A 21,939-nucleotide genomic window follows, 5' to 3' on the forward strand; every position below is an offset into this window, starting at 1 on the left:
GCATAAAACTGACAGCAGCTGGGTGAAGAGTTAAGTCTTTGGGGGGCGTTGTAGTCAAGTGTCAAGGAGGGGGTTTTCACCCCTTGGAAGGTAGGGGAATGGAAAATGTTGGAATCCGAAAGGAATTTGGTATTCAGAGGTTAACGCTGTCTAACTGTTTTTCCTCTTGGCCACGCACCTAGTGTATGTCAGTTCCTGGAGCTGTGTCAAAGCCCAGAAGGTGGCTTTGGAGGAGGCCCTGGTCAGTACCCACACCTCGCACCCACATACGCAGCTGTCAACGCGCTGTGCATCATTGGCACCGAGGAAGCCTACAACGTCATTAACAGGTAAGAGCTGCGGCATTAAATATGCCATGGGAGAGATCCGGGAGGGTTCCACCTTCCCTATGGCACTGACCATCTCCTTTTCTGCCCTCGCCCCGCTGTTCTCAGAGAGAAGCTCCTTCAGTATTTGTACTCGCTAAAGCAACCCGATGGCTCTTTCCTCATGCACGTCGGAGGTGAGGTAGACGTGAGGTGAGTGGGACAGTTGCATGCATGCCTTCTGGAACGTGCCTTTCCTTAGAGCTGCTAAGCCTCAGGAGCATGGTAGACTGCTCACCCTGGCACAGTGTCACGGTCATTGCTAATACGACACCAATGTCCTCAGGTGTCACTGTCTCTTCGTTTCTTTTATGCAGATGTCAGAGTGTGGGTTGGATTTAAAAAAAAAATCAAATGCCTTAGATGTAGAAATACAGAATGCATTTGTTTGGTGTAAGATAGTTTACTATATTACATAGTGTAAAAGAATCTTCCACCTCTCTTAGAGAAGCAAGCCTAGAGTGACTCTGTAATCACTTTCTGGTTGCCTCTGAGGAAATCCTGAGGGTGCTGAGCACCTCTGCGGGGTGCCCAGGGCCTTGAGAGACGCTGTAGTGGATTTGAACCAACTGATTGGTACCTGTTGGCTCAAACTTAGTATCTGGCCGGGTATGGTGGTCTGTGATCAAGGTCTCAGCTCTTGGGAGGGGGAGGCAGAGGGATTAGGAGTTCAAGGTCATCCTTGGCTACATAATGATTTCAAGGCTAGCCTACATGACCCAGTCTTAATTAAAAAGAAGGAAAGGGGAAAATTAGATATATTAATTGCACCAGCAAGCAGCTTCCTGACCTGTAGGCAGTCTACCTATGAGGCATGTAAATATGCACTTTCTTAAGTGCAGTGGATGACTGGGGTTGTATATTATTGAGCCTGGAGAAATGTACTTTTGGGGAGGAGGTGAAGGTTTTATATCAAAATGATAGAGAAAAATTATCTTTCTTCTGTGTGTGTTTTGTCTTGTTTTGTGACAGGGTCTCACTGTGTAGCCCTGGCTTGTTATGTAGATCAGGATAGCCTTGAACTCATATAGAGCTCTGCCTGCCTCCCCCAAGTGTCTGGCCTCATGGTGGATTCTTGAGCATGTTTTTTCACAGTGGCATGCTAACTGTGTAGCTTTCGGTATAAGCGTTACGATTTTGTCATGGTTAGCATGGTGCCTTCAGGAAAGCCAGCCAGGAGCTGGTGAGATGGCTTATAAAGGCATTTACCGCACAAGCTTGAGGACCCAGGTTCAGTCCCTGATAGAAGGAGAGAACAGACTATACAGAGTTGCTCCCTCACTGCTACGCATGTGCTATAGAAGGTACACACCCCACCTGCCATCACAGACATGTGACAGTCATAACACTTTTGAAAAGAAAGTGGGCTAGCCAGAAAGGTCTTGTTTGCCTTCCTCCACAGCACCATCAGCTGAGGTCTGTAAACACAGGTCTGTTTTGGAGTCCTGAGCAGTTTCTATACCAGGACCTGAAAGGAGTTTGAGAATCAGTTCAGTGGATTTTTGATAGCTCTCACTCCACCAAGTGACGTAGTACCAGCTATGATGAGGCTCCACTACCCCTCCAGGAGAGAGCACAGTCTTTTGAATGGTCTTTGGTTTCATTTGTTTTTGTTTTGTTTTTTAAGGCAGGGTTTCTCTGTATAGCCTTTGTAGATCAGGCTGGCCTCGAACTCAGTGGCCTTTGTTGTCAATTGTTTCCTCGATACTTGAATCTTGCTGTCCATCTGCTTTGTCTGAACCAGGTGTAGAGACTTACTTACCTCCTGTCTTAGTTTAGGCCTATTGAAGAGACACTGTGACCACAGCAACTCTTATAAAGGACAACATTTAATTGGGGCTGGCTTACCGTTTCAGAGGTTTAGTCCACTAGTGTCATGGTGGGAAGCGTGGTGGTGTGTGGGCAGACGTGGTGCTGCAGAAGGAGCGGAGAGTTCTGTGTCTGGACTGGCAGGCAGCAGGAAAAGAAAGTGAGCCACTAAGCCTGGCTTAAGCTTCAAAGACCCCCAAAGCCGGCCCCCTAGTGATGAACTTTCTCCAACAAAACCATGCCCATGACAACCAGGCCACACCTCCTAATAATGCCACTCCTTCTGGACCTATGGGGGCCATTTTTATTCAAACCACCATACCTGTCTGGACGTTAGGCCTGAGCTTAGCTAGAGGGAACCCTGCCGTTAGAGAGTAGTGGTGGCTTGCAAGGCAATTTAGTTTTGAATAATTAATTGAAGGTAGGTATGGTAGCATACACAGAATATCCAGCTATCAAGAAGCTGAGCGAGCTACCCAGAGGCTATTTACCCAGAGGCTACCCAGAGCTGTGGGCTGGCTTTCCCCAGGGTCAGATGATTGTTCAAGGTTCCTGAATAAACTGCATTGAAAAATAAATAAATAAATAAATACAAATATCAACAGCATAAAAAAAAAAAAGAAGAAGCTGAGCGAGGATATAGTGAGTTCAAGGTCTGTGTGGCCTACAGAAAGAAACCCTATCTCAAAACAAGTGGGTGTAGTGGTTCTTTAGTCCCAGCCCTCCAGGCTGAGGCAGGCAGATCTTCTATGAGTTCCAGGCAAGCCAAGGTTACACAGAGACCTTGTCTCAAGAGACCAAGTGGCATCATCAACGAGAAAAAGAAACCAAAAAGAAACTGAATCAGACTAGGCACAAGCAAACCACGGCAAGGTCTCCAGCTGTTTGTTAAAATACTCATTTTAGATATTATCCTCCAATTTTCCAAAATAAAGTCTCTTTCTGTGTTCCTATTCATATATGCTAGACAAATTCAGGGCAACTTCTCCAGTCAATTTGATGTGATCCACTAAGGAGCACCAGGCCACAATCCTCCCCTCCTGAAGTCCTGGGATCAATCTGCCATTGAGCCCCTGGTTGTCATTTGTATGGCAGATGAAAAATTTGAATGACAGGTCAGACCTGTAGATTTCCTCTAGTTTTCTTGTCTGGCCTGTCTTCTAGAATGTGCATTCCATAGTTTTTCCACTCCAATTTTGTTTTGTTTTGTTTTGTTTTTCCTTGCCTAGAAGCATCTAATGCTCAGGAGAGAAAATTGGAAACCCAGGACAGTTTATCACTCAGAGAGCAGTTTACTCCAGTGCCTGGTTAGACAGAGATGGTCACTTGATCTCTGGGGCCTAGAACAACTCCTAGTAGTTTCTGAGAATGCCTTATTCTGAGAATGAGCACCTCAGAAACCTCCGATTGTTAGCTGAGGAAGGAGCCACTATTAGCTGGGCCTGGCATGGAATCTGAGACTCCTACTCAGGAAACTGAGCAGAATTGTAAATTAAAGTCTAGCCTGGCAACTTTGAGAGCATTTTAAAATAATAGTTAAAAAAAAAATTAAGGATGGACATGCAGCTCTGATTTAGAGCATTTACCTACTATATATGAGAAACTGAATTCAGTCCCTAGTACTGGAAAAACAAACATAAAAAACGGAGTCATTATTTATTCATTTTTTATTCATTATTAATTAATGAATTAAGTATGAAATTTGTAGTATTCTCTGGGGGCAGAGGAGAGTCAGCAGCTGACAGAGCAGGATGTGTTCAAGGGATGAGAAGTTAGCAAAATGCTACTGAAATGTAGGAGGCCTGGAGGCAACGGTGGGACGAATGAGCCAGCGGGCAGGCTGGGGACAGGGTGAGGACGCCCTGAACTCTCATCACAGAGGCTGGCAAATAAATTCTGACGGTTTTAAGTAGGCAGTGATATGATCGATTTGCACACTGCCAGTTCTCTGGTTGCAGAGAGTGAGTTATAGTGTTTTAGTAACTGTCCCCTGGTCTCTGGGCTGGAAGGAGGGGGACGAACAGTAGGTTGATCCCAGTGGATGATAACGACTCGGGTTTGGATGACAGCGTCGAAGGAAGAGAAAGGCAGACAGACAAGAGCTGTGATGCTGGATATGGGAAGACAGGAAGAATCTACGAGGAACGCCGTACCTTGTTCCCTCCCCATCCCTGTGTGTGGTCCAGGATTAGTGGTTTTGGTATCTGTTGTGTGACTTTTCTTGGGAGTCTGTTTCTGTCCGTCTAATTAAAGAGGGAAAATCCAAGTCCTTCTTGGTGAGCCGTTGAATTCATTAGGGTTATTCAGAGGAGCATGGGTGACTTGAGCAGCTATACCATGAAAAAGCTGGAGTGATGGCTCACAACAGCTTCGTCATTGGTGTTCCTGTCCCCAGTCAGTCTTCCACTCCCTATGTACTCTGCAGCCACATATAGCCGAGTTGGGATTGCATGCACCTGGCGGAGTCAGGAAGGAGTGAGTGGCCGGAGTTCCAGGAGAAGGTCTCAGGATCCTTCCCTGTCCTCCTCTAACAAGGAAACATTAATAGGTCTAATCTTCTGAGTGTCACGTGGGAAATCACAGATGCTCTGAATCCAAGGTGACAACAGTCATATCATGTACAGGAGGACAGAATTCCACAATGCTCCTCCCCTTCTGGTTTTTACATCCTTATATTCTCTTCTGCAGTGCTCCTTGAGCCCTGGAGTTACAGAGATGTACGATTATTTGTTAAGCACTGGGTTGCTGTGTCTCAGCAACAATATAGAATGTAGCAAGACACTTTTAGCAGTTTGACCAATTATGAGTCTCTCTAGGAGCTGCTGTCCACTGTAAAAAGTTTTTTTTTTTCCACTTAGCTTCCATAGTAGCAGTAACCTATGGATGTAAAGACAAACGTTTAGAAGGTAAATTGGTCAACATATCACAACTGTTTAACAAAACAGTAACAGTAACCTTTCAGTTTGCACAGGCTGGTTTTGTTTTTGTTTTTTTGTTTGTTTGTTTGTTTGCTTTGTTTTACAATACTAAACATGCTTTCCCTACATTAAGTACTTGGATGCAACCAAAACAGTTGTACCATTGTTTCACCAGCAGGCACATTTTGCCTCTAATGTTGATGGCCTTAACACACCTTAGTGCACAAACACGTTTGTTGGTGACAGTTTTCTCCCAGCATCCAGCATAATGTCTTGTGGCACCACAAAAACCAACCAGTCCCCAGGTTGATTCCTCCATATTCTGCAACCAGGGCATGGGCTGTTTTCAGCATAGGATATTACCATCAAGTTACATACCATTAGGATGTAACCAGTAGCAGTATAGCCTGTATAGTGGGATTTTAGCTGTCTCCCTTGCCAGTAATAACCCCATACCCTGGATACATACAAACCCTTTAACTTCTGTTTTTCTGCTCTTCTAGATACTTTTCCAAATCTGTAGAGAGCCTAGAACTTAGCATTGTGTCACGTGCATAAAGAAACCTTTTCACTAAGTAGGGGCAGGATCTCCAAATGCCCACCGCTGGCTATTCCAGGCAAGTTAGAATAGGTTTTGGGCTTTAGTGGCTAGGGGAATATTTTTAAAAAAATTGTTAGTGAGGTTCCAAAGATCCCATTGCTTTGTTTGTTTGTTTGTTTGTTTGAGACAGGGTCTCTCTATGTAGCCCTGGCTGTCCTAGAATTCACTCTACAGATCAGGCTGGCCTTGAACTCAGAGATGCCCTGCCTCTGCCTCCTGAATGCTGGGATTAAAGGCATGTGCTACCACCCCAGACTTTGATCCTGTTGCTTTTATAAGTAGTTCCTTCAAAAGAGCAATGTTGGCTGGACTGTCTCCACAGTCACTCTTCAGGAGCCAACTTAGTTCCTCATCTTGGGGTCCAGCCATAGGTTATCTGCACATATACCCAGGCCTGGTGGGCTTGATAGAACCAGCCTGTGCTGCACTGCCCAGCCTGAGGACAAGAGGGAGCAGGGCTGCACTCTTGCTTACCGCACCTGTTGCTTGAGCAGGCTTCCTGGCTTTGGCAAGCTCCGGGCCAGCACCAATCCTACCACCTTGCCACAGCTGCCTGTTCCAGGTGTCCTGGGCTAGGTGGAGACTCCATTTTCAAGGGGGAAATGTACATAGCATACTGGGGGATGATTGCCTACCCCAGCAAGATTTTCACTTACATTGCTTTATCTCTGTATCAGTCCACTGATATCCATTGTCCTTGGTGACCTTGGGGGCTGCCAGGAACTAAGGCATTCATGGCTCTAGCATCTTCCTCAGTTCAATGCGGGCCATGTAGTTGCCCTGCAAGACCCTTATGTATAAGCAGCCTTGGCCACCATGTCGGGGAAGTGGCTATGGCAGTCTAAATAACCGTCAACACTCCTTTCCTCACACGGTGGCCTCACTGGGGATCACCTGTCCTTCTGCCACCCCTATGGGGAAAGCATCTAGACCAGTGCCGTTACCCTTTAATAGAGTTCCTCTTGTTGTGGTGACCCCCCCACATACCTTAACATTATTTTCATTGCTACTTCCTAACTGTAATTTGCCATTGTAAGGAATGTAAATATCTGTGTTTTCCGATAATCTTAGGTGACCCCTGTGAAAGGGTCACTCAACCCCTGGAGGGGTTGCGACCCACAGGTTGAGAAAGACTCTTCTAGAAGCTCACAAGTAATGCTTTTGGTTTCACGTCAGCTTTTCTCTAAGAAGTCCACGTGAACACCAGTTTTGCCTCATTTGCTTTCAAATGACCTGGGCACGGACAGACTGTCTTACCTGGCTTTTCTTTTTCGAATCCCCTCTTGATGGCTTTAGCCCTTCACAGACCAGACTGACATGCCAGGCAGTCTGAGTCACTCAGATCCACCAGTGCCTCTCCTGCCTGGTGAAGATCATGACCCACCACAGGGACTGGCAAAGTCACAAAAGCCCTGTAAGCCCCACGCCAGTACCAAGGCACCTGCTGCAATAGCGTCCTGGTGACCATGGAGAACTCTGTCACACACTGCCTCCTCCTGTACTTAGTCCCTCGCTATCATTTCTACCTCCGTCTCTCTTTTTTGGTTCTGCCCGCACGTTCCAGATTCTTGGATGGCGGAAGGGGTGGATCCCACAGATCCAGTTTGCACTTCCGCTCTGTTCTCTCCAGCCATGAGCAATGGCAAGCCAGCACCTCCGTCTCATGTCTTTCTCCAGGTTTCCTGCCCTGATCAAAGGCCTACGTGGAGCACAACACCCGAATGCATTATTTCCCACTCCAGCTCCCCTCTGTGCAGACAGCTCACCCTCAGCTGCATGTCTGTCTCATCAGCCCTGGTTTTCTTGCTGTCCTGTTCCATCAGTGCGTGGAATCCATCGGGCACTGTAATGTATTTTTGAGTGTATTCTTGAGGGTGTCTCTGATACAGTCATCAAGAAGTGCCACGCCCAGCCTGTTCCGTGTCTTACATCAGTAACAGGGGAACGCACGCTCGAGGTGCCAGCACGGAGGCGCGCTTATCCGAACCACATGGGGAAAGATGGCCACATCGGAACTGCCCTCATGGAGGCTCTACCCTCGGAGCAGCACAGCCCCGGTTGCTAGCCTATTTCCCTCAGCAGAGGCCTGTAACTGCACTTCCCCCAGCTCATCTCTGGTTCCGTTCGGCCACTGTTCAGCCACTGGTTGTGTGCGCTCCTTCTGGCCGGCATATTTCTTTTCACCCTTCGTAGAGAAGGAAATAACAGACCAAAGAAACAATTTAGTAAAGATAGCTGCGTCCCTTGAGTCCTCACCCCAGCCAGCCTTCTACCTCCTATGTACCCTCTAGCACCTAAGACCGAGTACAGCTGGGTCAGGGATACATGGGCTGGTGGGAAGGCGCCCGTCTCTGAGAAGGAATGGCTGGAGTCTCCAATTAAGTGATGGCCCTCCCCCACCCTCCTCCTACACAGGAATATTAATAGACACTATCTTGTGAGGATCTCAGGCAAGTAATTACAGCTGCTCTGATCTCAAGACCACAGCAGCCATGTCACGCCCAGAGGGACAGAATTCCACAACTGCCTCCCCCGTCAGCTAGTCCACTGATGTGAGTGGCAGACCACGTTCCAGGCCTCCCTGCCTCACTGGGATTCAAGAGCCTCTGAAAAGACTGCTGAGCCTTTATGAGAGGCTCAAGGCCTGGAGGAAATTAGATCATACCTTCAAAGCTAGCATATGGTAAATGACAACATTTGGCGCCAGCACATTGACTCTTTCCTACTTTAGATGCCTGCTGGCGAAACCCAGCCTCTGCTGTGCCTTCGGTCAGTGTGAGCCTGGCTGGTCACAGTGCTGGTAGGATAATCATGCCCGTGGCCTCTGCAGAGTCTTCAGTGGGATGCCCCAGTAAGTTTGGCTTCATGTGAAGTCTATGCAAGGAATAAGATGGAAGCCAAGCTTTCTTTTCCTTCCCTTTCATGTTTTTTCTTTCTTTTTTTTTTTTTTCTGTGCTCTTAGAGAAAGGATTTGTGGGAGGAATAAAAACAAATCATTTTTGTTTGACAAATGGAGAAGATGAAAGAGTGTCCTGAGAAGAATTATGGCTGGAAGAATAGAATGGCAAGAGTATCTCAAATCAAATGGATGTATTTTGTCTTAACTTTTCATTTTCAGATAGGAACTAGAAAGATAGCTTGGTGGAAGAGAGTGTGCGTACTGTGTACAAAGTCCTGGTTAGATTCCTCGAATCGCCCTGCCCAAAAGACATGTTTCTATCTTTTTTAAAATTGTTATTTTAATTGAAACAGTGTCTCATGTATCCAAGCTGGTCTCAAACTTGCTGTGTAGCTGAGGATGACTTAGAACTTGTGATCCTCCTGTCTCTACCTCTTGAGGGTTGAGATTATGGGCACGCACCACCATGCCCAGTTTGGGGGCCACCTAGGGATCAAACCTAGGGGTTGCGCATGCTTACCAAACATCACCAGCTGAGCCACATCTTGAACACCGTTCCTACCTTTTCACTGAAAGGTGTTTCTGTGTGTGTCCGACGAAGTGCTTGAAATCAGAGCTCTCTTCACTAGAGGCATAAGGATATGTCTACTCCTGTCTTGTTCGTGTGGCCTGCTTTGAAGTGTATCTGTCAGAGGAAATGTAGAGCTAATCTTTTACACAGACCCCTAAACACAGACAGAGGTCCTGAGTCTGCAGCAGTGAGACATCTGAGTGAGCGAGGAGAACCTCAGCAATGCCAAGGAGACAGTGGGAACTCCTGTAGGTCCTCAGAAGAAGGGCTCAGTCTGTTTTCGGGATGAACTGCTGTGGCTGTTAAGTTGGATGTAGGTCACCTGTGTGGGGGCAGGGAGCCATGTTGTATGCAACTCTATCCAGACAGAATGTCACACCTCTCGGAGACCCAGGAAGAATGGCTGTGTGCCGAGAGCGAGATGGGATACGAGTGCTGCTTGCTAGGCAAAGCCAGCTATCCACCCAAGCAGTTTGCTGAGCCTGGTTCTGCCTTGTTCTTGGAGCCTAACTTGTTTGCCTGTTTCTGTTTTTCCAGGAGCGCGTACTGTGCCGCCTCGGTAGCCTCTCTCACCAACATCATCACTCCAGACCTCTTTGAAGGCACTGCCGAATGGATAGCAAGGTGGGAGAAGTCACATGGTCCCTAGTCCTTGGAGAGCAAGGGGTCAAGAAACATAAAAACGTAAAAGTCTGGAAGGGCATATAAAATTATATGAGATGTCTCAGGGGTTATATGTAGTGCCCTTTATAAATACTTGAGATTATTTTCAGACTTCCATTAATGTCGTATTGTAGTATATATTGGCACAGACCAAAACCTTTGGTGAGTAGCATTGGTGGCAGTCTAAATTGACTGAAGCAGTTTGGCAATATCTCAAAATACCCTTGCTTATGAAACCCAATTACTTCACTCCTGCAGAAGGTAGGCGTGTACATATACATAGGTACATATAAAAGACAAAGACTCATTTATAAGAGCAAAAAGCTAGAAACAGGACTGGGTGTGGTGGTTCGCAGCAGCCATACTGTAATCAGAGCATTCAGGATGTGGGAATTCAGTGCCATCTTCAGCTCTGTCTTGAGTGTCAGTCTAACCTGAGCTACAAGAGACCTTCTTAAAAATAAAAACCAAAAGGCATATATATGTGTATATGTGTATGTGTGTAAATTATAAAAATAAAAATAGTGTATTAGTAATATACATGTACATGTATGTAATAATGAACATGTGCAAATATATATACTATTTGTTGTTTACTTTTATAAAAATAGTACTTATCACCATATAAATGTAATGCAGTGACACCAGATGATATACTATGGTTATATTTTTTGTATAACTTTCATTTTCCTGGAGTTAATGTACTTATTATGAGTGGATTTAGCAGGAATTCTCCAAATTAGTCTTCAAACAGGCAAACATTTCAAATAATATTTTATTTTGTGTGTGTATTTGTGTACATGCCTGTGTGTTTATTTGTGAGGGTGTTAGTGTGTATGAGAGAGAGAGAGAGAGAGAGTGTGTGTGTGTGTGTGTGTGTGTGTGTGTGTGTGTTCTGGGTCATTCCCCCCTGGAGCCCTCACCCTTCTGTTTCGGATCTAGACAGATTGTTCTAAGCTTGCTGCACAGCAGGCATCTAGAAGCTTCCTTCCAGCATGAAATCCACTTCGTTCTCCTGCTTTGTTGGAGCCCCTGTCTTTTTTCATTATTATTCATTTTAATAGAGCATACTGTTCCAAAGGCTCTCAGAAAAGGGCACGTGGGAAATGCATTTTTAAGATCCTATGTGTTTATTTGCCAGCCTGCTTGGTAGCCTGTCTGGCTAGAGATTACCAGGTTGGCAGTGATGTAGACTGTTTGTCTGAATTTTGTAGGCACTGCTCCATTGTCTCATGACTTCCGTGTCATCGTCAGTGAATCTGATTTTCACAGTATCTAACAGTAACTGCGGACACAGTAGAATGAGGGTAGTGCTCTGAGACCGGAACTGGGCATTTCCTGGATTTGGCTCTTTTTAGTGCTCTCTTTCTCAGTTGAGATGCTCCTTCTTTTCATTCCCTCCCAGTGTGCTTTTCTTCACTCCCTGTGCAAACAGGTAATTGCCGGGTGCAGTAGCATGTGCTACTCCCTACTGTGGGAGGGTAAGGCAGAAAGAGCCACTGAGTCCAGGAATTCAAAACCAACCAGTCTCGGCAACATAGTGAGACCTGTCTCAATAGGGTGGTGTGTGTATGTGTGTATGTGTGTCGGTGGTGGCTCGGTTGTTAAGGACACTGCCTATTCTTCCAGAGAACCCAAATTCAATTCCCAGCACCCCCATGACAGCTCACAGCTGTTTGTAACTTGATTTCCAGGGGATCCAATGCCCTCTGATGGCCTCCACAGGCGTGAGGTATGTATTTGATGCACAGGCTTGCGTGTAGGCAAAACACTTATCCATATAAAGTAATAACCAAATAAAAATCGAAAAGCCCCTGTCTAGGTCTCGTCAGCATATGGGTATCTTGTAAGTCGACATGTCTCATTGTCCTGGGTGTTCGTGTGTTGTGGAATAGCTTTGGACATGGTGGTTGGAGTATGGTAGAGAATGGATTCTGTCAGATTGCTTCAAAGGATGTTTTTGTGTTCAGCAGACGAGCCATGGAGCCAGGCTCATACTGTAAACTCCAAACAGTGCTGCGCCCTGCAGCGGGTGGCGGCTCAAGTCTCAGATGGGTTTTGATTCCAAGCCGCTCAGTTTGCTTAGTGTATGTGCTTTCAAGGTAGAAACTTGAGCTGAATTTGGGTTTTTCCATCTCTGACTCTCCTGGCCTGTCCTCACTTTCTAGTAGCCCGTTTCTTCCTGCTAAAGACGGTGGCTTTCTGTGAGCGTTTTAGCTGCCCTGCCCCAAGACCCAGGCCGCCACTGCCACCACTTGAGTACTATGGCAAACGAAAAGAAAGAAAAGATAAGGGGGTATAGAAGGGAGCCGGTCCTCTGCAATTTCTGGCTCCAAATTTTAACACCCCGCTGAACTCCCTGTGTCTGTTTTGGCTGGCTGGGCCTCGCAAATGTTTTGCGTCATGTGTGAGCGTCCAGTGCCGTCTTCAGGAGGGCTCACTAGCAGGACGCTCACTGAACATGGGGATCTGCCTGAACCCAGTTTTACTATTTACCACTAGCTTCGTGCCTTGGACGAGTTATTTCATTTCTTCACGTCAGATGATGGGGTGTTAAATTGCATACAAATCCGGAACACGCAGGACTCAAGTGAGTTTGTGCGTGATGGTAACCGTTCCTGCCACCAGGCCAGGCCATCAAGAAGCGCAGTCCCACGGGGAGTTTTGTTTCGCTTTTTTTCTTCTTCCTCCATCGACACCCCGTGCGCCTGCCTTGAGACCTTGAGAACCTTTGTCGGTGCTGTTTGCAGACACCATGGTGACGGGCCTTGGTGTGGGTCAGTTTCAGCGTGTGCCGGGCCCGTGGCAGGGCTACCGTTTGGAAGCACACACATTTCGGGACCAAGAGAGTGCACTGCAGCATTTCTTTGGCAGCTTCTGCTTTGTTTTTATTTTTGAAATAAGGTCTCCCTGTGAACCCAAGGCTGACTGGCACCACCAGTCACCTTGCCTCAGTTTCCCACGTGCTAGGCTTATCGGCACGTACCGACATACTCGGCTTGCGCCTCTTACAGCACAGTGTTAACCTCGTTTTTAATGGCTTTTTGTCAAATTTGTTCTTAGGTAATTTTATACATACGAATAGTGTCTATTCTGACTTTAACCCCCACCCTCCCCTCTTCCTCCCACCTATCCCCACCCTCCCTCCAAGTCCTTTCCCACATTCATGTCCTTTTGTTTTGTTTTGTGACTCAGTGAGTTCACTTGGGGTGGTCTGTATGACCATGGCTTCGGGGGTATCCCCTGGAGCCTGGTGGGCTCCTCAGTGGGTACACAACTCAAGACCGTTCCTCCCCTAGAATCCATCAGTAGCCAGTAGTTCGGCGGGGAAGGGAAGGGCCCTGTGAGCCCCTCCCCCGGCCATAACTAACCATCAGCAGACCCCGTCTCGTGGAGGTCCGTGGCAGGCAACCACAGGTGCTGTGAGATGGTGGCCGCAATGGCTGTGCTCTGCCTGACAGACAGCATCTCACAGCCCTGTGTTCCTCTCAGCCCCCCACCCCTCAGATGGTCCCCGTGCTGCAGAGGGAGTGCTATAGTACCACTGTCCTGCCCGAGGACGAGTTCCCCACATCACTTACCCTCAGCACGTTGAGTGTTTGCATTCCCCACCATTCATCGAAGGGAAGCTTCTCTTTTAATGTTGAAGGCAGTATCTGGGGCCTCATCTGGCAGACTGACCTAATTTTTTAAAAGCCCACCAAGGGTCTGTTTTCTATCTTTTCGCTTTTTCTTTTATTTTCCAAGAGAGCCCCCTAACTATTTATCTTCTCATCCTTCTGTTGTTTTATTCCCTAATCTTATTTTTAGCTTTCCAGAGTTCGGGTTTCCCCATGAACACTTTATTTTTATGTTCTCTGCTGCTCTGCTCCGTCTTCCTCGTAACTTTCTTCACATGATATTATCTAAGATACAACTTTAAGGGGCTGAGAGTTGGCTCAACAGTTATGAGCACTGGCTGCTCTTCCAGAGGACCTGGGGTAGATTCCCAGCACCTTCATAGCAGCTCATAACCTTCTATAAATCCAGTTCCAGGTTCATCTGATGCACTTTTCTGGGCACTGCACATGGTGTATAAACATACACGAAGGCAAAACACCGATACACTAAAAAGAAAGAAATCTTTAAAACACGAAAATAAGATGCAACTGTGAGCAGTTTTCTTCTGTGCCCAGCATTTTCTCCTCCACCTTGCTTTTGAGGCTGGGTCTCTCTTTCCTACGGAGAGGTGCTCACGTTCCTAGTGCTCAGCTGCTCTGTTCACATTGAGTCCAGTACTGAAAAGCTGATGGGAGGGCATGTGCACAAACGTGACCTAGGACCACACTGTTCTCCCAGGAACTGCCGTGTATCGATATCTGGAAGGTTTTGTTCCTGAGCTTTCAGATTCCTGCTTAGGGCGTAAAGCCTGCAGGCAACCTTATGAATTAACTAGTTGGGAAAAGCTAAGGTGTTTGTGCTGCCTGGTGGCCCTCCCACTGATCGCTCCTGCTTTCCGCTGTGCTCAGAAGCTGGGGTTCAGCCCTCTGCTCCCTTCTTGTTGAATCTGTGGATGAAAGAGAGAAAAAGAGAGAGACAGAGACAGGAAAGAGACAAAGAGTGTGGGGGGGGACTAGCCTGGTATGGGCTTTCAAACCCTCAAAGCCCACCCTCTGTGACACACTACTCCAGCAAGGTCACAGCTCTGAATCTTTCTCAAATAGCGGTACTCTGGTGACCAAGCATTCAAATGTATGAGCCTATAGGGGCCATCTTATTCAAACCACCATAACAACCAAACATGGGCTTGTTCTTGGCGGCTGCAGCTTTCCCACCGCCGTGTCAGAACTGAGGAAAGTTTCTCTAACCAGCTGTTTAGGTGCAGTTGACCCCGATTTTTAGGATTTTTGTTCTCGCTCGCCTGTGTTCGTGTTGTCCGTCCCCTGCTTTCTTCATCCTGCCCATTCATGCCCTTTAAATCCTCTCATTTACGTTTTATTGGGCCCTAGGATTCAGCCCATTATGTTGTTCATTGTGTGTATGTGGGTTTGGGTGTGTTGAAGACAAGGTCTCATGCAGCCCAAGCTGGCCTTGAACTTGCTGTGTATTTGAGGCTGGCTGTGAACTCTGATCTTCTTCCACCTCTAAATATCACAGGCACGTGCCACCATGGTCATTTCCAAAGAGTTTTATTATCTGGAAAAAAAAAAAAAAAAAAAAAAAAAGCAAGGTGCAGAAGAGGGTGTATAAAAACCAAGAGAAGGTGGAGCATATGTCTATGGTATACGTGTGTAGTGTGTGTGTATAGCTTGCATGTATGTGTGTGTGTAGTGTATATGTGTATGAAGTATTGTGGGTGTGTGTAATATTTGTGTGAAAGAGACCACCGAGGCAGACTAAAGGCACGGAAACTGATGGGTCCCTGCTGGTAATAGGAACTAGGAGTCTAGAATGGGCAGGAAGCTGCTTTGCAGTGTTTACTCTTCGATGCTCTTAGAAGTTTAAACCTTTTAGTATTACCTTTTCAATTAAAACAAAATGAGTTTTATAAAGGAAACAGTTTTTTCCCGGCTAGGTATAGTCGCGCATGCCTGTAGTCCCAGCTCTTGGGGAGGCAGAGGCAAGTGAATTTCTGTGAGTTTGAGGCCAGCCTGGTCTACAGGTGAGTCCAGGACAGCCAGGGCCATACAGAGAAACCCTGACTTGAAGAAAAGAAAGAAAGAAGAGAGAGAGGCAGAGAGAGAGAAAGAAAGAGAGTGGCTCTTGAGAGTCTGGAACTTGCTATGTAAATCAAGCTGGCCTTCAACTCAGAGATCTGCCTGACTGCCTTACGTGCCTGACGCCCTTTTTTGTGCCAGGACTAAAGCTTGTGCTTACCACACCCACCTCAGATATTTTCAATATATAAAAAATTGTGACATTTAAAAATAAAGTTTATTTTTGAGCAGTCACAAGCTGGGCATAATCTTATACTTAGGGGTTTAATTGATGGTGTTTGTTTGTTTGTTTGTTTGTTTGAGACAGGATCTCACTCTGTAGCCTGGGCAAGTCTCCTGCCTCAGCCTTCTAAGTCCTAAAATTACAGGCATGAGCCATCACACCAGCTAGTTCCAGATACTTGTAAAGCTAAGGTGGAGGATAATTTGAGCCCACCTGGGAAACATAGGAAAACATAGCTCAGTTTTTTTCTCTTTTGTGTAGGGGTGTGTGTGTATATTATAGAAATTTTGAGCTAAAACAGGAGAATCCCAAAGTCAGGCCCTATCTGGGCAGCAGAGTGAGTACATGGCCTGCCTAGGCAACTTAGTGAGACCTACTCCAAAGAGCAAAGAGTGGGCTGAGATTTTCTCAGTGGTAGAGTGCTTGCTTAGCATGTGCAACACGCTGATTTAATCTCCAGCACTACCAAAACAGGTCACAAGCCAACATCAAACAAACAAACCCAACGCCTGAGGCATGGTGGCACACCTCTGTAGCCCGTCACTTGAGTCGGGTGGATGTAGGGCCAGGTGGTGGGATCAGGGAGCTTAAGGCCAGCCTGTCTTTGTGAAGTCCCACCTCAAACAAACAGAAACGGAAAGAAACGGAAAATAAGATGTGGCTCAGTGGTAGAGCACCTGCTGGCATGTAGTGAATTCCCCAGCTTGATCTCCAGAGCTAGAGTTAAAAACGGGAAACTATAAAATAAAAAGGCATTCACTAATAGACCTTGTACTCAAAGGTAAGCAGAACCAGTGGCTGTTTTTTTGTTTTGTTTTTTTTTTAAACATGATGTTTCTGCTACGTGTGGGACTTTGCAGCTCTCCCTCAGTGGGGCGGAACCAGTGCTGCTCCGTTTCTCCTATAAGCAGAGGGTTTCCAAGCTTCCAAGGCTTCCGGTTTTGTTTTCTCGGGAAAGGAATCTGCGAACATTAATACATTAGGGGCTGGGGAGATAGCGTAGCCCATCCAGTGCTTACAGTACAAGCCAGAGGATCTGAACCCAGCCCCCGTGTGAAAAGCCCAGGCATGCTCGTAATCGCAGCTCTGGGGAAGTCTGATCCCAGGTTCCAGTGGGAGACCCTGCCTCAAAAAACAAAGACGGTAGCTCTCCTGAAGAACACCCAAAGCTGACCTTCGGCCTCCACATTGCATGTGCGCGTACACATATACACACAGACACGCCAATACATCAGCACATTTCTATCCATGGTGGTAACAATTTATACTTTAATCAGAGCAAACTTATTCTCTGCCACCCAGAACATGGAGCCCGCCTTGTCCTCAATGCCTTGGTCTTCTTTCAACCTCCTAGGTGCCAGAACTGGGAAGGTGGCATTGGCGGAGTGCCAGGGATGGAAGCCCACGGCGGCTACACCTTCTGTGGCTTGGCTGCACTGGTAATCCTCAAGAAGGAACGCTCTTTGAACCTGAAGAGCTTGCTAGTGAGTGGCTGTTGCGCCATCCCCTCCCTGAGTTTGTTGATGTGACTCTGATCTGGGGCCATGGGGAGGTCTGCTGACGGGGAGGGCGGGCTGAGCTCGCGCCTTGAGCACACAGGCTTCTAGTCCCAGGATGAAGCTTCAGGTGTGGTTGCCGGTGTTCAGCACAGTTGCTCTTAGTCCCTCCTCCCTTCTCCACCTCTCCCTCTGGCCGCTTTGAAGTTTCCGCACAGATCCAGAGTGGTCTTGAGTCCCCCACCACCAGCAATGAGCCAGAGTACCTCCCCCCATACTTCCAAGAAGAATAGCTGTGGTCCTTCGGGATTCGGTATTACCACGTGCCTTAGAATCTCCTAAGAGAAAGAGCCCTGAGAAGAGCTTTGAAGCAGCTTAGGGCCAAGGATTTATTACCTGTGAAAATTCCATATCTGCATTCCAGCAAGTCTTCAGGGCAGAGCTAGGGAATCACTAATAGGAAGTCTGGGCATCTCTTCTAGACCCCCAAGCTCTTGGCCGGCGTTCAGAAAGCAGTCAGCTTAAGGGAAGCCTAGAACACACAGGGAGAATGTGTTCCCCTTGTCTTTTTGGGGGGAGGGGACATGAACTTCCCTGGCCATCATCAAAGAAAGCAAACCAGCTACAGCAGTCAGCTCTCCCTGAGAGCAGATGACAGGCCCTCACTGCTGAGCCACTGTGAGCCCTCTGTGGAGCTGCTTTTATATTTTGTGTTGGTGTAACAAGCAGCATTTTGCCCTCATTTTGAGAGAAAGCCCCTCACACTGCATACTCTATGAGGATTCTGGAAAGTTGATACCGAATGACCAACTTATGGATGGATTTTAAAAGCTGATCACCATTAAGAGGTGGAATGTAAAGTCCCATGTTGTAGACAAAAATAAGGAATGAACTAGTGCATGCCTAAGTTATAATGACAGTACTGTAGGCTTGAAGCCTGCCTCTGCTTCTCAGTCAAAAAACAAAGAAACAAGGAAAAAAAAAACTGAGCAGATTGTCTGATCTGCATTAGCTGCACTGTCTCTTTTCCTTTGGGAAAGAATAATAATCCTTATTCTTTGAGGGTTAAAGGAGAGAGCATACATAAAAAGCCTGGTAGACGGAAGGTCCTCCATAAATTAGTCCTCCCTTTCCCAGCAGCTTCTTCCCTCCTTTTGCTTTAAATAACCAATGCCCGAGCCAGGCAGTGGTGGCACACACCTTTAATCCCAGCACTCTGGAGGCAGAGACAGGCAGATCTCTTGAGTTTGAGGCCAGCCTGTTCCAGGACAGCCAGGGATACACAGAGAAGGCCTGTCTTTGAAAATAAGAGAGAGAGAGAGAGAAAGAGAGGGACAGACAGAGACAGAGAGATAGGCAGACAGAGTCGGAGACACGCAGAAGACCCCACACATGTGTGTCTGAGTGCCCTTGACTCTCTGTAGCCAAGGGAACAAAAGCGTGGCTTGAATCCACTCACATTGTGGGGTGAGTAAAAGTGCAGAGTGGCGCCCCCCCTCCCCAATATCCTCTCGACTGCTTAGCTCACCGCCACTAAATGGCAGTTCCTGAAGCACAGGGCTCATTTAAGACTGACTAGGGAGGTGAAACTCCCTAAACCCACAGGTTTTTGTCCTTTTAAGAATCTAAGACTGACTGGTGCTGCCACGACCAGGGACGTAGTGTAAATTCTGTTCTATTTGAGGGCTGTCGGGCTTCCCTCTAAAGACTCCCTCGGGCCTGCATTCGGGAACTCGGTCTTGGGGGGCTCCAGGTTCTGGGAATTCCCCACAGTTCCCTTTCAGTCCAGTGGTGCAGCTCTGTGGCCTCAGGCTGAGCGGGAAGAGAGCAGTGTATCTCTTCGACCGGTTGGTTCTGCTTACTCCTCCAAGGCTATCTTGATGGAGTGTGTTTAGAAAATATAGAGATAAGCCAGTAGTGCTGGTATCATGCGTTGCCAATACCTGACGAGTGCCAGCTTCAGAGTAAGAAGCCTGTCCCCCAGGAGAACTGGGGGCTAGACCAGGAAGTTAACATTCGGTGATTAGGCTCGATGGCTTCTATCTTCAGTCCTGGTAGGGACTTGTAGATGTTCTGGAGTTAGTGTCCTCAGGTACTGGATAAAGGCAGGACAGGCTGGATGACATCTGAGGACATCAGCCCAACACTTCCCCTTCTCTGTTCTGAACAAACTCCCCTGAGAAGTGAGGAGAAGAGGCAACTCTTGCCCTGAGTTTTCTGCCCCCAGCTGTGTTTAAGAGACCTTTCCAGGCCTTCCTTGCCAGCGACTCAGCATCACCGTCCATTGGGACCTAAGCAAAGGTAGTTGTCAGGGTGGTGGGAGCAAGAGAAGGAAACGGGATATGTGTAACATGAACTCATATGTGTAATATGTTTGGGGAAGGGAAGAGAACAAGCTGGGGAAGGGTGGAGGGGTGGCAGGAAGTGGCAATGGAGGAGAGAAAGAGCAAAATCTATATGTATGTGTATCTGTGTGTATGTGTGTATAAGAATTCAACAACGAAACCTTTTTTCGTTAACTACAATATGGTGGTTGTCTTCGAAGCTCTGAGCAGTAATCAGTGCTGATGGCTTCAAAACGGCCAGATTAAATGGTAGTGGCCATGGGGGGAGGGGAGGAGAGGAAGGGAAGCCAGAGCCACCAGACGTCTTCCCGCTGAGTGGCCCTTGGGGATGGATGTATCTCTTTGCCTCACACCGTCTTTCCTGTGCTCTCCCGCAGCAATGGGTGACCAGCCGGCAGATGCGATTTGAAGGAGGATTTCAGGGCCGCTGCAACAAGCTGGTGGATGGCTGCTACTCCTTCTGGCAGGCAGGCCTCCTGCCCCTGCTACACCGAGCCCTGCACGCCCAAGGTGAGCTCACACCGCTACAGAGGCTAGAAGCTGCGTCCTGCTCACATGCAACCCCGTGCTGGCTAGAGGGGTTGAAAAACAACTGTCCGGCTGGGGTCTGGAGAGCTGCTGTGGAGCCTCCTGCCCTCCTGGCTATCTAAGCAGAGTCTGATTTGGTTCCCATGGTTTCAGATCACTCACTGCCGTGGCAGGATGAACTTTCCTGTTTCCTGAAGGGAGCATCCCCAACCCTGCCTCAGGCCCCACAGTGACAGTGATGGGGACTGCCATCCCAGCTGGGTGTGAAGCCACAGCTGCCATTGCAGAACTGTGTTTGGTCGTGTCAGAAGGGAAAAAAACCCTCTGCACACAGTCAAAGTGGTGATAGGAAGGCAGTTAGAAAAAAGGGGCAGAGAGCCAGAACCTATGAGAAAAGCCTCATCACCTCTGGCTGAGTACTGAGCACCTGTCACCATTAGAAATGCTTTTTTTTTTTTTTTTTGAGGGCTGAGGTGGGTGGGCTAGGGGGGTCAGTAAGATGGCCCAATGTGTGAAGGCACCTGCTGGCAAGTCTGATGCCTTGAATTCAATCCCTGGGACCCACGTGGTGGAACTAGAGAACTGACTTCCCAGAGCTGTCTAACTTCCCCACGTGATTGCCCTCCCCCACGAAATAAATAAATATAATGTTTGTTTGTTTTTAAGAAATGTTCTACTTGATGAATGCCAGTGCTCGTGTCAGTGGTTTGGTTTGGTTTGGCAGAACTGGGGGTTGAAACTAGGGATGTCATGCATGCAAGACAGGTGCCCTGTCATGGGGCTGCAACCCAGCCCTAGAAATGTTTGATTCTAAAGCAGTGAGCTGACCTGTGAGTGTGTGTTCTTGAGCCAGCTGGAGCAGAGAAACCCGCATTCCTTTCTAAGGAGACGCCATGGGGCACACGGCAGCAAGCAGCGGCTGCCACAGTCCCTTTTGTCCCCTTGCCCCCTGATGATTCCAGGCTCCTTCTGGCCTGGGCGCACACGTGGGAGGGGGAGTCATGGCCACCCCGTTGCCTTCCAATCTGTTCCTGCAGGGAGATCCCTTGGCCCAGAGGGAGACTTTCCTGTGAACTCAGTGGGGTGGCTAATTGCTCAGATGTAAACGATGAGATTCCTTCCTGCTACCTGGAACACCTAAGCTTCCTTGCCCCGACTTTCTGAGCACTTTGCTTTAATTCCTTAATCTCTCTGGAGTTGTTGAGCTGCAGATGATTTTGATATTGATTAAAGTACACAGAGTCCCTGTCCTCCCTCCCCAGCCTGGAGCCATGGGGTTTAAGCCTCACAATACTGAGGCACTTAAAGGCCAGCACTCTGGCTTGATCACTGATAGGACTGTCAGGAAGTCCCTAGAGCCGTGGCTGTCAACCTGTGCGTCTTGAACCCTCTGGAGACGTGGGTCCAGTGACCCTTTCACAGGGTCGCATATCAGGTATCCTGCACATCAGATATTTAAATTATAATTTACAACGGAAGCAAAATTATAATTAGGAAGTAGTCATGAAAATAATTTTATGGTTGGAGGTCACCACAACACAAGGAACTGTATTAAAGGGTCACAGTAAATTTGGAAGGTTGAGAACCCTGCCCTAGAGGATGACTTTCCTGAAGAAATGGGCTAAGGCTTTGGCGATCTCCTTACTGGCTTATAGAGAGAGCCATAGGGGTTGCTTCTATTAGCAGCGGCAGAGATTTCCCAAGCGTTCACTATACCAGGGCGTTTCGCTTACATTTTCTCACTTGATCCCCCGAACAGCCCTATGACACCGAGACTTTTGATACTCCCATTTTGCACAGAAGGAAACAAAGTAATTGCAGTGAA

General features: G+C 47.5%; 1 protein-coding gene across 1 annotated transcript in view; it reads left to right on the forward strand.

The window, feature by feature from the left end:
- Positions 1-21,939, forward strand: part of Fntb (farnesyltransferase, CAAX box, beta) — an 83,693-nt gene that overhangs the window by 43,440 nt on the left and 18,314 nt on the right. The window contains exons 5-9 of the mRNA XM_021635530.2: positions 183-329; positions 435-518; positions 9,701-9,787; positions 17,100-17,229; positions 19,964-20,096. Coding sequence (XP_021491205.1) covers positions 183-329; positions 435-518; positions 9,701-9,787; positions 17,100-17,229; positions 19,964-20,096 — 581 coding nt within the window. The remainder of the gene's footprint in view (positions 1-182; positions 330-434; positions 519-9,700; positions 9,788-17,099; positions 17,230-19,963; positions 20,097-21,939) is intronic.

Source organism: Meriones unguiculatus, chromosome 7 (genome assembly GCF_030254825.1).
Source record: "Meriones unguiculatus strain TT.TT164.6M chromosome 7, Bangor_MerUng_6.1, whole genome shotgun sequence".
In the NCBI taxonomy this organism is placed as follows: Eukaryota; Metazoa; Chordata; class Mammalia; order Rodentia; family Muridae; genus Meriones; species Meriones unguiculatus.